The sequence below is a fragment of the Dreissena polymorpha genome, chromosome 11 (assembly GCF_020536995.1).
Source record: "Dreissena polymorpha isolate Duluth1 chromosome 11, UMN_Dpol_1.0, whole genome shotgun sequence".
In the NCBI taxonomy this organism is placed as follows: Eukaryota; Metazoa; Mollusca; class Bivalvia; order Myida; family Dreissenidae; genus Dreissena; species Dreissena polymorpha.
The window spans coordinates 24101724-24117658 of NC_068365.1; the positions used below are offsets into that span (position 1 = coordinate 24101724).

At 33.6% G+C, this 15935-nt stretch overlaps 3 protein-coding genes across 13 annotated transcripts in view; all 3 read left to right on the forward strand.

Moving 5' to 3' along the window:
* LOC127850214 (protein still life, isoform SIF type 1-like) overlaps window positions 1-15935 on the forward strand; it is a 353922-nt gene that overhangs the window by 171556 nt on the left and 166431 nt on the right. The window lies entirely within an intron of this gene.
* Window positions 1-15935, forward strand: part of LOC127850221 (osteopetrosis-associated transmembrane protein 1-like) — a 256800-nt gene that overhangs the window by 54468 nt on the left and 186397 nt on the right. The window lies entirely within an intron of this gene.
* The window catches only part of LOC127850216 (actin remodeling regulator NHS-like), a 331736-nt gene continuing 319483 nt past the window's right edge, over window positions 3683-15935 (forward strand). For both annotated transcript variants that reach the window (XM_052383079.1, XM_052383078.1), the window contains exon 1: window positions 3683-4092. In XM_052383079.1, the coding sequence (XP_052239039.1) occupies window positions 3810-4092 (283 nt within the window). In that variant the 5' untranslated portion in view covers window positions 3683-3809. The remainder of the gene's footprint in view (window positions 4093-15935) is intronic.

Here is a 15935-nt window from a genome sequence, read left to right on the forward strand (position 1 = left end):
AAATACGTGCTATTCAGCAAAAAGGAAGATTAAAAAAAAATACTTTTATCAGTTTATGCGCGAGTTATGAATATATTATTAATGCACAAACCGGTATGTCGTAAATAGCTCGAACAATTGCATGTTATAAAATGCAAACTAAACATGTGATATGTTCATTATAAAATAAAAAATAAATTCAGAAGGTTCCATTTGGTGTTTAACTAAACGCTGGTTTCGCAATATTTTTTTTCACCAATGGTTGTCTAGGACTTTCACACATACGAAAATTATGCTTTCTGATTGGAAATCGTATCCAGTAATTTCTCAGAAAGTGAGTCACGAAGCCGCCTTTCCAAAATAAAAAACAACAACATCGCGGCAAAAGGGACAACGACGAATATAAGAAGGGCGATAATACATACACATTAATTTTTACAGATATGGATTATCTCCCGTGTTCCTAAAAAATAAATGCATTCAAGTATTTGTTCTTGAAGAAATTTTGCAGTAATAAATTAAATACTTTTGTATTTTTACAGATTTTTACAAGAAAACACACACACACACACACGCAACAACCCCCCCCCGAAAAAAATAAAATCACCCGAGTTTTCAATATCAAAATTTAGCATCCCACAGTTAAACTTCGGACACACGATAAATGACTATGTTGTTTTCGTCCCAGCACAATAATGCACAATCCCTAGTTAATCCCTAATTTATTTAACGATTTTGTAAGAAAAAATGAATCTCTTTGGAGTTTTGATTAGCTTCTTTACAGAAATATTCGTTCGCATTTTAGCAAATAGGCCAAATATATATAGGGAAGTTCGGAATCATTTCAATTTTAACGGTCCCATAGCTCAAGTAAGATTCTTCATAAATTGTCATTTCAAGAGAAAAGAATTCGTTCGAATTTACATATTTGTTTCTCATATTATTATTATTTAAAGTATTTATGTGTTTCATGGTCAGTAATCGGTGGTGACTTTGTACTTCAATCATTGAAATTCTGGCAAATTTAAGTATTACAGTTTAAAATATAATGGACATTTTAAATAGTAAAGTTAAGGTTGTAAATGTAAAGATATATAAAATAATATATGAAAAAGCGTTATTAAAAAATATGTTTCACTTGTCCGTATATTCTCTGATGATCGTCCGAAGTATACCGTCTTTAATTGTGTTTACCGGTAATTTCAGTGTTGTTTCTCGTTGTGTAAGTAAAACATATATTAATAATTACCGTTTAATTTAAATAAAAGATTTTTTAAATGCATTATTTAAGTAGAAATGGCGTGGCAGAAGCCGACGCGTATCCCCACGCCGCATGTTTGACCGAGGGGGCGCCCCAGGGTTGGTAATGGGGCCATGCATAGTTGAGATTGACCGTATTGTCATAAGAGATGTTCAGTGTCAATTGGAAAAAAACCAGTTTAGAAATGAAGAAGTTAATGTTAAATAACATAAAACAAGAGATGTGTTTGTCAGAAACACAATGCCTCCTACTGCTCCGCTTTGATTTATAAAAAAAAATCATTCGGCAGGTTCATCAATTACCTCCCTTTAAAGCTTATTACTCCCATTGGATTTGTTTTTTACCTTTGACCTTGAAGGCTGGCCTTGACCTTGACCTTTCGTCACTCAAAATGTGCAGCTCCATGAAATACACATGCATGCCAAATATCAAATTGCTATCTTCAATATTGCAAAAGTTATCGCCAATGTTTAAAGTACATAACATAAAAAATTGAGTGAAAATCTCTGACCCGGCCCCACCCCAACCCCCATAACTTTTGACCCAAGGTCAGATCAAAATTCAAAATAGTACAGGGTCGCACATGTGCTCATAGCTACCATGTGTGTAAGTTTCAAGGTTCTAGTGCTTATAGTATAGGATGAGATAGAGGCCAGGACGGACGGACAGACGGCGGAGATAACCACAATATCCCCACGCTTTTCAAAAAGCGTGGGGATAATTACAAATGTCATACATATGGGTTGTTATCTTATTATAACCAAAGGGTTCCAAAAATCGTCCATATTTCCCCCAAACTTACGTTTGTGACTTAAAAGAAAAATCCTAACACAAACAGGGGTAGATGACAGAAGTAGAGAGGCGTTCTAGAGAATGTGCATCTTGCAAACATCGTTCCGACTGTTGCGGATCAAAATTGGCGCGCAAGGATGGCTAGAAAATGCCAGGTGAAAATACTTGTAACTGTAAATCAATACTGAGCAATTTGTGATCATTAGGGTTCTCGTACTTTGAACAAAATAGGACAATACATGTGTTCTTGTAACCACGATGGCCCTTACGGTATTCCGTACATTAGCGATGCTACTTACATGTTTATATAACTTAATTTAAGCATGTTGGATAATTAATAAAATAAAACTTAAACTTAATGTACAATTATTAGAAAAGAAAGTTGCCTAGTGAGCGTTAGTCATGCTCATTCGTTCAAATAATTGTGTCTTGTTCTGAGAAAATTGGGCTTAATGCATGTGCGTAAGGTGTCGTCCCAGATTAGACTGTGCAATCCACACAGGCTAATCAGGGACGACACTTTCCGCTTTTATGTTTTTTTTTTGTTTCAAGGAAGTCCCTCCTTACCGAAAATCAAGTTTAGGCGGAAAGTGTCGTCCCTGATTAGTCTGTGCGGACTGCACAGACTAATCTGGGACGACACTTTAAGCAAATGCATTATGCCCAGTTTTCTCACACCGCGACTCATATATCATCATAATTATAGTTAAATAGTAATAACACTTTAGAAAAATCACTGAAAACTCGTACAACACAAACAGTGCACACAAATAAAATTGGCATTAATAAAATCGTATAATATAGAGAGACGTTCAAGAGTAAATGCATCGTGCAAACATGGTTGTTATTCCGTCACTCACTGTTCAGAATTTTGGCGCACAAAATACAAAATGTGTGTTCAAAAAGTTCCAGGTGAAAACACTAGTTACTAGAAATCAATATTGAGCAATTTGTAATAATTAGTTTGCTCGTATTTGGAGCTTATGGGCCAATACTTGTAGACGAGTATCGCAAGAATAATTACATAAATTAACCTAATGTCTGTAAGAAACACGGTTGTTAAATACTCGTCAAAGAGGCCTATCTTGCAATATCAGTCCTGGGCGCTCTCGATTCTCTTTTAATGTTTCAACGCAAATCAATGCCATGTGCACTACACGTAATGTTTTAAAAGCGTCATATACAAGTTTTTAAACGTGCTTTGAAATTTTCGTCGCCTCGGTAAATTTTCTTTTTACCTGTAACCAGACGCATGGCCACTAACAAATCTAGATTATATTAAATATCGTTTAATCATTTTGATTGATTATTCCAATCTGAATAAAATATTATTTCAAATTTAATATATAATTATTTAAACAGGAGCAATATGATGTAACGTGTTTGATGTTTCTTCCAAAAAGCGGAGACATACGGCATAAAGTATGTCTGTGGTCAATCTTTTTAAGCCAACGTTTTTAATTTTACTTCTATTTAAAAAAGAGTGACATTTCCTCAATATTATATTCATTGTTTTTTTTATTGATACGTCGATTCAATCCGTCAATTTTAGACAAACAGAAAACAATAAATAACACATTGTCCAAACAAACGGTTTAACCGTCAAAAGCGCGCGCCACTCTTATCGTTATCGGTCAACCCGATCGATAGAACAGCCAAAACACTGAGGCGTTTTCATACATGCGGCACTTTGTAGTAGCTCTTAAAGCGTGTGGATAACGGTTGAAGTGTACAGGTGAAAATGTGATTCAAATTTGTGTTTTGGGATGTTTTTAGAATGCCGCTCGGTTGTCGGAATATAGAACCAAGTCGTTTAGGGGCGCACGAGGTTCCAGTGGATGGGGAAAGCGATCGGAGAACCGTGCTGTATACGGTAGCGAATAACGCTATCGTGGGAACGCTTCTGCAACTGGCCAGTTTGGTTAGACATGCAGACGATCTCTTCTGTGACATCGCGGACGAGTGTCAAAAGGTTTTAGATCGAACCGACTCGATATCGAAACGAATCCAGGGTCTAGACGCCACGATTTCGAAGCTAGACGCTAAGCAGGCAATTATACGTAAGTAGACTTTCGCAGCGTTTTGAATGCGCTGTTTACTTTTTAATGCGGTGTACATGTCCGTTTCAGAGGAGGATCAAAGGCCGCGTACCTGAGCCGATCAAGTGTAAATTTGAACTTTATGTTTTAAGAGGTCAGTAGTAAAATGACACTATTAATACAATAGTTGTAATGTATATTTATGAATAATCTCAGATACAGGCTTGTTAAATATTTGTTCGCGCAAATAGTTGTTTCATCCATAGTCTCATTTATAAGACGCGCAAAGAATTTAGAGATACTTTTAATATGGGCTAAATTCTTTGGAACCAAATATAACCAATATAAAAATTATATCTGTTTTAATATTTGAAAGCGTCAACAAGTTGGACTATTTCATACCAATGACCAAACACCAAACATCAAATTCACATAGAAAAAAAAATATCACAAGTTAGCTGAAATTGAAGGCATGGTTATCAAAAAAGTTGATTAGCAATCTTTACCTAATTATATAATCTACTGTACATCACACAGGTAATTCATGTGAAATATATATGCTTAGATATCAAATCATATCAGTACTTGCTTATTACAATAGTCAGTTCAAAGTACCTTGACTGGCTTGAGATAATAATTGTGTAAAAACAATCATCCATAATTGTGTGAGTTTACTTAAAATAATGTATGGTTATAAATTTATAATGTATTGAAAGAAAGGTCCATTGCTCATGACTCATGTGCACGGCCATTTAACTTTGCCCAAAATCCTGATGAATATTAATTACCCATGTCTGATCAGATTTCTGAAATACTAAACATTTTGGACTTGTTGTACATTTGACTTTTATTTGTAACTTAAGTCTTTCAGCTTTGGAAATATTAATCAATGATTTTGTATTGTTATGCTGTCAGCAAGTGTCTCATTTTGACAGTTTTATGACTGGTCTGTCACTGCAGTTTAAAGTCTTCTGGAAATCCCAAGTGCAATAAAAACTGACTACTGGTGTAGACTGACAGTTGCTGCCACCTTGATTTGATTATCTGTTGTCCACTGGACATGACAGGCTGGTTATGTCACTGGCTTTCATCTTTTGTGATAAATGTAATTAAAGGTTCTATTGAAATCCCTTGTCCACTGAAGACACTGGTCAAATAAACAGGTGCGATGCCTTACATAATACACTACCTGGATTCATGGGTAGAATGTACCTGAAATCTTGTATTTGCTATGGAAATTATAGGGCAGATGCAACTGTTTGACCATCAACATTTGGTTTGTCCCATGGCCCCTCAAGGCTTACATCATCTAGATCAGGACTTACCTTAAAGATCAAAAGACTACTAACCATTCAGGAAGATAATTGTTATGGTATTATATTCAGTACATCAAGAATGGGGATGAAAAAGTACTTTAATATCTGATAAAGAAATGTTTCACCAGATACAACATTAACACAACAGACCCTTAATTTGAGTAACCTGTTTATTCTAGAAGGGGAGCTTTGATTTTATTATTAAATTATTTATTTATTTATTAATACCGCTGTAAAAATGTCTATATACAGCCCTTCATCCTGGATATTATTTTTGTTGTTTATATTTACAAGTTCAATCTAGCACGAAGTTTTAGTACATTCATTTTCATTCACTGTTTTCTGACCCAATGATTTTATCCCCACATGCATCCCAGTAAAGCTTGATCTCTTGATAGGTATTTGGTGTATAACATTATTAATGAACCTATTAAATGCAAACAAGATGAGATTGCCATGATGGCCTTGTGAGCTCAGGTGTCAAATTTAATTTATTTTTATGTTCACTCTGACTAAAACATTTATTCAAGTTCAAAGACACATATGCAATGTCAGAACTTAACATTTAGGTTAATATACGAAAGTCAATTGACTCTAATCCCTTGAAAAATGTTTTGTGCGGAAATTAAGTATTGCTTTAATTGAGTCATTAAGTATACTATTATCGTTATTATGGAAGTATTCTTTGATTGTCACTTTAACAGTTGCCCTTGATAAGTGCTTCTCATTGAACAGTTGGGTATGAAGGTAAAGTTTCATGATAATTGAATTTAGTTTATTGATATGAATATTTTCTTTTTTTCCCCACTTTGTCAAAGCTATGACCGAGTGTCCGACAGACTGATAAGTGGATTAGGTCTTTAAATTTTTATGAAGTTTAAACATTCTATTAGTCAATTTATTGAAGAAGAATGTATTATGGTAATTTGATAGTTATAATAATTTTTAATACTGAATTCATTTTAGAACAGTAACTGTCTTCTTGAATATTGAACAATTTACATACTGAAACTACTAAGGCCAAAAAAAAAAATAGTCTTGGTTCAGGGAACCCGACCGACCCTATTTTTTGCCCCCGACCCTAACGATTTTTTGGTCCATGGAAAAAAATCTGATGGCGAAAATGCTAAAATCTCGTAAAATTTCATTAAAAACAGCCACCATTTAAACCTGGATTGGTTTTCTATATTTTTCTCTTTGTTTCAATGAAAGTGTTCGCAATTTGAACAGTGAACAAAAACCGGTCTGCACCTGTATACGAGACATTGCTTGACCTTATTGTTATTGAAGTGCGCATGCTAGCTGGCCAATCAACATTGAGCTCGCTTACACATGAAATAACGTTGTTGAATGAAATGTAAAAATGGGTGGAGCTATGGAGTAATATTCGGTAATTCATGCGCAGACACTGTGCACTTTGAATACACAGTTAAAATTGTCGTCTGCAAACAAAATAGCGGCCGGTCGCAAATGTCGTATTATTAAAGATTAAAAATGAAAAGAAGCGTGACAATAATTTAATTATTTCCAAGCTGTCTATTGATCTGAATTTAAAAGTGATAATTAAATAATTAGTTCTATGTCGATGATGTTACAACTTTCTGTCAATTTCCGATCAAATGAAAAGATGATAATTAATTAATTTGTTTGTTTTACTCGCACACTATGCTAACTGACAGCAGCGTATTTTAATCAAATGAAAATGTGAAAAACACGCGCGGTTTAATTGTAATTAAAGTTTCGTATTTTTAACACATAGGAAGAGTCATTCATCTAGTCTACTATAAAAATGGAATTAACCACTTTGTCTCTACAGTCGCTAACATGGCGTCTTTAACCTTAAAGCGTCGTTGGACGAAAAAGAGTCATAAAAAAAAATAATTAAAACACAAAACACTAGAGCATTCCAAGAGTCATGGAAACTTGACAACAATTGGCTTCGCTTTGATAATGAATCAAAATCAATGTACTGTGACGCCCTTAGCCTGTACAAACCAATAGCAACATTCAAATTTATGTACACTGCTCACTTCCTGTGCGATGCGCTCAAACCCATTGCCATTTTATAAAAAAATGTACCAGAAGAAAGACTTGTGCTATTCTGAGGTTACCCTCCTTTTGACAGCCACTATTCAGACTCTTGAGCACCTGTCGGAGACTAGGTCAGGTCTCATGATGAAAAAAATTCTGAAGGTCACACCCCAAACACCAGAGACTGATAAAGATGGCTTGTTCACTTTTGAATATGAAGGTCACACTATTACAGACAGACAAACAAAAAATGGTTGGCTCAAAGAAATTTTGGGCCAGCGCTAGCCCTGAAGAAGTGCATAAAGAGCTAGGAATATTGAATAATATACAACGACTAAATACCACATGTGCAATGTTAATCATTTGGTAAGTGTTTAAACAATCATGGGTGCATTTACTGACCCTTTTTCACCCTGAAATCAGTCGACTGGTAAAAAAAAAAAAAAAAAAAAAAAAAAAAGAAAAACCTACCTACCCTCCTACATTTTTCTGGCCATGTTCCCTGAACCAAGACTATTTTTTTTTTTGGCCTAACACTTTTTCTGTTGTGGTAAAAAAGGGTATTTTAAAATGTATTAAGATCTTACATGTATTTGTCCTAATTACTAAAACGTTTTTATGTTAAATTGCTTAAAAAGTTGTTTAATGTGCTTGTTTTTTTAAATTTTGTATTGACACAGGTGACTGTCATCTGAAAATAACAATATGTGTCACCTGACAGCTTGACTGTGTCGGATCTTCTTGCAAACCTTTCATCACACTGAGTCTGTTCATGTTTATTTTGAGTGTTTGCATTTCAATGAATTTGAATGAAAGAATTTAAGAATTGAATCACCCGAATGAATTTAAATTGTGAAACTTTAATTTACAGGTTAATTTGACATGACTTAAAATGAAATTGGAATTAATGTTTTTAAAAATTTGAATGCAAAATGAGATATGTAAAGCATTGTGCAAGATTGCAAACAGATAATACAATAAGCTGCTGCTATTTAACCCTTTCCCACTCAGATTAGCAAAGTGAAAATGGCTATGTGCAAACAGCATAAAAACAGAACAGCCTGTGAGTAACTTGCAGTCTGTTCAGGTTTTATGCTGTTTGCTGCTCATCAGTAACTCAGGGTTGGAAATGAATCCTGTAAAACTTAAATTTAGTACGACTCTGGTCTTAAATTGAATGAAATCTTCTAAGGGACATGTGACAAATGCTCCATAATACATATCTATGTGGTAAGGGTTAAATGCAGCCGCTAGTGTTATTATATTAAATTGTCACATTGATTATGTAATTCTTTTGGTCTTGGTTTCGACGAACAACCCATCATTTTTTAAGTTTTATTGGTTTACATTCAGTTCTGTGGATGTCCATAATGCTAAGGCTTTCTGGCATACTGCTCCATACTCCCATAAATCGTATTAGCATTGTGATATTGCCATTGAATTTCCATCAATAAATTACATGAAAAATGATATGTAGGAAGCGGATTTCAAAGTCTTTGTGAAGACATTTGTTCAAAGAGTTGAACACTCTTATCAAGGGAGAATCTCGCATTGATTGGTGAAGAGGAACGGAAGGGTTTCTTGTTCATTCGTTTGACATTTTCAATTGAGCTCTTTTGTACCTGCCTTTCAAAAATCTTTGAAACAGTCGATTTTTATATAAATTTATAGAAGCATAATGATGTTTATCTTTTTTGGTTGTTATACAAAGTTATGGCCATTCTATTTTGTCTTCATTCTGATGAAAATAATTCTTCTTAATATGGTTGGAAAAATACGAGTCAACTCAACAGACTTACTTCTTTTCTAGATAAAAATTAATGTGATCAAGTTATATTCATTGACAAATTCACATATTTGAATCCAGCTCAGCGACATTAAAACCCATGATTTAGATGTAAGCAAACAACGTATACAATCTGTTAATGTGTAATTTATTGTTATGATTCATTTCAAAATTTGCAATTTTTCCTGAATGTCAGCTCAAGTGTTTGAATTTGCATAACATACGTGGTTATAAGCATTAGCAACTCTGTAAACACCAAAAAAACCACTAACCTTTTTTTTTTAAAGATATACATCATGTTATAACAATAAACTCTTTTTACCTGTCAGTTCATTGCATATTTAAAAAAAAAATTGGGCTGAATTACTCCCCCTAGCTTAAAATAGATATTGTTCCCCCATATTGAAAAGTAATTCTATGATTTTTTTTTTAATTTGTGTTATTTTCAGAAAAAGAAGTATTTGAATTCTGTGAACATGATCTCCGGAAAATATATTTGTTTTGAGCAATGGAATAGGGCAGAATTATTCAGCAGTACATGTAAATTGGCCATAAAAAATCCCTGACCTATAATATTTAAAAAGCAGATGTTTATTGTTATTGTTTATTAAAATGCTTACTTGTCAAAATATTAAGCGCACTGTTTTGGTGGTTTTGGTTGACTGGCCTCTAATTTGTAACCAAATGAGGTTTTCTTTATTGCGAGACATTTGAGAACTAGTCTTCTGTCTGTATTTTATTGCAACATGTTCATCAGTTTTATGGCCTGTTTTATGGTCCTTACAATAGTTGTTTACTTTAATTGCAGCCACTTTATACAAGATTGTTTGAAATTTGAACCAGATTTCATTTAGCTTTTTGAGAGCACCAAATAGTTCTTAACTGGTATGCATGTGTTAAATGAAATAGAATACCGAACTATTTAGTTTTAGCATTCACATTAATAATGGTTGAATACACACTTTTTAACAAAATTGATATACAATATTTTTGTATTTGAAGGACAATTAATATATAAAAATTTAATCTCAACACCCTTTATAATATCCACATCGTTTTACTTATTATTGAAACATAAATTAAATAAGAAAATCTTTCTTGTAAGTTAGTCCATGAGTATCTTCATTTATTGTGATGTCGTGAGTCATTTAATTTTTTGGCTAAAAATACAAATTTATATATCACCTGAGTTTCAAATTCAGCTGATAAGATTGGCCGTTATCTGTCATTTTTGAGTGCGATGTTTGATTTCTAATGCATTGTCTAAAATGGTTGACAAATGGATGATAAACCTGGTTTTTATCTCTCGCACATAGCTTGGTCAGTATTGACATACCTTTATTTGCGTAATATTTGCGATGTAAAAGAAATGTACATGTTGTAAGTACATGACATTCATTAATCATGTTAAAGTTTGTTCAAGGCAGGAAACGCCTGAACCACAACTTGAAATGAAAAGTGTTATAGTCAATTATCATTAATTAACAATAACACAATATACTCAGGCATTTGATACTGCAATTTGTAATAATAAAAGGAAGCTTTGACAAATACAATTATCATTTATTGCTTATGACATAAGATTGTCACGACAAAAAAAAAGTGGTTAAATTAATTTTCTGCTGTACGCGACATGCTCAAATTGAGCTAATGTGATCATCCTATATCCGGTGTCAGTCCTTGTGTGGCGTGCTTCCTCAACTTTTAGCTGGTTACCACTCTAGAGGCCACAAAAATGACTCACTCAGACCTGCTCACTGACTTGATGAAACGCCATATTATTACTCAATCTTGACACAGATAAACTTAGTCAGAATGTAAATCATGACATTTTCTTAAATAAATTCATATCTGAATCTGAGGTCAAAGGTAACAAGAAATATCTTTAAAAAAGATATACGGCGTAAATAGTTTAATGAATGAGATCAAGTAAAGCGAATGTCTTTTTCTGTGCAGTTCTTAGCTGCATCACACGCAGTACGGAATGTTACGGGGAGTTTTCGCGGCTTATTTTACATTATAACATATTGCTGGTCATAAACCTATAGATACAAAACAGAAAACCAAAAGAAGAATGGCAGTGAAATTTAAACATATGAGTCAACCGGCCACACGAGAAGTATCCGTATTTACTGGCGCGTTCTTCGAACAAACCTGTTTTAGTGGTTTGTCGGGCATTGCTATTTGATTCGATTATTAACAGTATCAATTATCATCGTGCTAATGCTTAAAGTGATATTATGGGCATTTTGCACTGTTGAATTGAGCTGAAAAGAATTAACAGGTCAAAATAGTTAGTTAAAATTTGGTTACTAATTAATTATCTGCAACTCACCTTGCTACCAGTTGTTTATAAAAATATATTTTATATTCGATATTCTTACGTGACCCACCCAGTCCTGTAAGCTGAAATGATCCGTAAAACAATTTCGTGTCTTTGTGTCGTATGAACAAATCTGCACTAAAACTAAATTTAGGTTCATCTCGTAAACGCATGATCAGTTGTCAAACGAAAGTACGGTTGATATTCAAATGCATTATTTTTCTCTTTCTGGTATATTGTTTTAGTATGATGATGCTACATTAATTAATATAAGTGTATATGAAGTAGAAACATCAAAAATAATCAACGGTTGCGATAGACACCTATAAACTGTTACATGCTCATAATATCACTTTAGTACATTAGGCAATATGGACGAATAATTATTGTTAAATTTATCAACAATAATATTATCATTGTATTGTTGAAAACACATTAAGAATCTATTATTTACATACCATAATTATATTGCTGAATATCTTCATTTAACATATTTCTGGTCTAAAGAAAATTCCAGGTCACCTAGTTCACGGATAGCGTCTTTATTATATAACGATTATTTTACTGGCCGCCAACTCCGGTGATGACCTGTATATAAACTCTGAATGTCCGCGAATTGACCCGATATACCTCGCGGGTTGAAATGCAATGCTTTAAAGTGAGGCCTCGCTTCCATTGCTCTTTATACTTTTACATGTTAACATGTTGACAGGAATAAGGAAGTAAGTACTAAATATGAGAACATAGCCTTTTAAGTATAAACGCTCTTGCGCTGGTAATACTCTGAAAATAAAAGGTGTACGCACAAACTGTATTGATGTCGAGAATTGAGTGTAAAACTGTTCTATCTATTAAGCCTTTTCATTCGAGATAAAATTGTTTCATACAGTAAAACAGTGTTACAAAGACGCGGATATGTTTCCAATGTTCTGGTGGTAAACTCAAATCAGCCAATGGAATAAATGAAGTGTATTCATTCGTACCTAGCCGCGGGAAATTTTATTGGAATTTTATTGGACACTTACAAAGGTCAGGCTAAGGTGAAAAGCTGGCTTAATACAGCTTACGCCGAAAAAATGTCTATAAAACAGCTTGTCCAGGCTTTTAGTTTTGTATTCAGCATTCGAACTAAGGACAAATTACCACAAATGACTGCCATGAAGAGACTAAGCATCACGTGTATCACCTGTCTCATGAACTCTAAAGATCAAGGTCACAATAAAAGGTCAAAAGTAAAATTTAGCCATAAACAGCTAGTGTTTGTCGTAAGCGCAGTTTGGAGACCAGGGCCTTCAATCTATCAAATCTGCCGCCAAATTTCGGCGGCAGTCCCCCACCTGAAAAGTATACTTTTTTCCCCTTTTGGGGGGAAAAATTCCCCCTAAAAAAAAAAAAAATTTTTTTTTTTTTAATAGAAAGATGTGTCTCATGATTATTATATCTCAATTCTATTTCAATTCAATCTTTTCAAACATACTAAATTATGAAAAATGCAATGAATATAGTGCAAACATGTACAAATGAAATAATGAGAGAGTAAGTAAAAAAATCCCCCAAAAAGGGAAACGCCGCGAAAATTCCCCCTCCTAAGGGCTGCGGACCCCTTCCCCACAAAGGAGTGTGAGGGCCCTGGAGACTGAAGTGGAGTGTGGGGGCATTCATGATCTTTGGACAAATTCCTTTCTCACTTATGTCTATCCTATTTGCTAAGTCTTCAAGTGTCCTGGAACTCATGTGAGCGCTTTGTTTTAAGAAGTGATTGTTTATTTTGCAACTAGTTTGATTAAGACCATAATAACTATTTTGGTTTTGTTAAATTGATAAATTCTGATTCTTTAGAGCCCATACTGTTTTCATTGATGTTAAAATCTGAGCTTTTTCCTGGCTTTGATCATTTTTTTTAATCATGCCGATTATGTTAATTGCAGAGTTAATTGATCCGTTCATATTAATAGCCTATTGCAGTGGATCTGAAGGCGGCAAACCGGATTTGTACCATGGGCGATATTTGATTCACTTTCAAATATAAGCCAATAAGCTTGACACTAATCACCTGTCTGCAGTGAATGAGAATTAATACAGATCAGAACCTTGCATTTGGAGCAAATGTAATTTTAATTGCAGTTTATCACCCGAAATCAAACTTATCATTCTTCAATCCGTTTAGTAAATCAAATGAACATTAATTGAGTTTTCAAATGTTTAATGTCTGTAGACGATATGTCTGTGGGACAATTAGTTTAGATTGCTGAAAATAAAAGAACTTTGCCACTTGTCTGTTGGGTGCTAAACTGAGTCTGTTGGGAGCCAAACTGGGTGAAATTTTGTAAGTGTTCAGCAAATATTATGTTTGTTCTAAAACTATGCAGACATTACAAAGGTTATTTAAACACAACATTATCATAGCATAATGCTATGCTCAAAACATAATAGAATAGTGTTTAGCTGAACTGTCAAAGACCTTAAACTATGGTCATTTATAAATAATGTATAACTTTCTGTCTCTCTGGCTGCAGATGTCTCAGATATTGGATTATTTTCATGTCGAGATTGCACTCATTAATGAAGAGACTTTTTTATTGCAAAAGTAATCTAATGTATTATTGACATTTTTTACATTTGTCATGGATAAAACATGAAATGCAAAATGTATTAAATTAAGTGCAACTCATTTTGCTTGAAATTTTTAAATAATTGAATATTAATTTTAGCTCCCGGGGAACCAAATCTCACTATTTTGTTTAAATCTCATAATATTCTGGTTGCAATTTTTGATTGCTTACATATCATTTTGAATGCTGCATGTTGAACATATTGTTAACTTAAAAATGATATTAGGATCATAAATTATAAACTGTATATTTTTTATGTTTAACAATTGTTTTTGTTAATGGAATTTAGCTCACAAGGTACCTTTAAACATTTAAAAAAATCTAATGTTTTAAGCCCATGTCCACATACACTGACTGAAGAACCAACCGAAACAGAAATCGATAAATATCTTACCAAAGAGCACACATTTAAAGTGTTCTAATAGTATGCAGATTTGGCAAGTATTTATTGTATAGTTTTTATACATCCTTCAGCATGTGATTCAAAAGTAATAAATCCAGTACATTATAACTTTTTTCCCAACTTAAATTTACAAAAAAACAACAACAATTTCACGGATATATATTTTATCCGCAAGATAGTAAGAAAAAGCCTTGTGCCATTTCAGCCATGGACATGGGCTTTTAATTGAACTGCGATTTAATTATTTTTTTTAGTCCTGCAGTCGGGGCTGCAGAATCTTGGTGCCTTAACCTGATCACACATTGTAATCACAAAGCAGTCTACCTGAGTCAATCCTGACCACCTGGCTGTTTCCAAGGGCCTAAGTCTTGTTAAGGCTTCCAGTATTATCAGGCAAGTGTGAAACAGCCAGGGTCAAATTGACCACTAATGGGCTTGTTTCTATGAGGAGATAATTGGAGATTTTCACCTGGTTGCTGCAATCCTTATTAGACTGCAATTATGGTCATTTTGGTCAGATGACTTAAATAGCTCCCAGTCCTTTATCTGACTAATTCTTTCTGTTGGGCTTATTTTTATATGTTTGATATTTGATAAGTGTATTGTTTATAGTTCCTTGTGGTAAAAAATATACACAGTTCAATGCATTAACCTACATAACTTCTTTACCTGGATGACTGATGTTCATGTTTAATCAATGTGCAAATATTTCAGTACGCATAATAGGATATGTAGTAGCAGTTTGAATGAGTTTGAATTCAACCAAAACCATGTAACCCACTTTGTTTTATTTTCCTGAACCTGAGCAACTTTAACATGCTTTAAAAATTTGAATAAAATGTGAAATTGAAATGCAATTACTCATTGAGGAAAACACATTTGATGCGGCATGTGGAGGATTTCCTCTAAGCAAGATAAAATGTTACTCTAATATCGTGTGACTAAAATTCAATAAAGAGACAGCCAAGTACATGTAGGTTGCTTTTTATGAAATAACAAATACACAATTTTTAAACTAGACATTTCTACAGCTTTTTTACTTTTAATTAATCTTTATAATACTAGCAATTTAAATTCAAAAGAATACACTTTCAATATTTTCATTTGATTTTAATTACTTTAATTGCTTTCCTCAACCAATTTATTTGTCTTGCCCCAAACAAGGAAGTTGTTTTTTGCTAGCAGTCATATTTGGGCACATGCATTACTAACACTACATATAACTCTTCATGACTTTTGTTTTCATGCATGAATTTAACGTTTTCAATTTATTACATTGTCTGCAGGCATACATGTTTTACACGTGAAAAAGTCCAATCCCCAGTGTTTGTCCATGTTCATGACTTGGTGATAAAACCTGTGACAGGTGTCGCTCATTTGATATGTGTCCTAA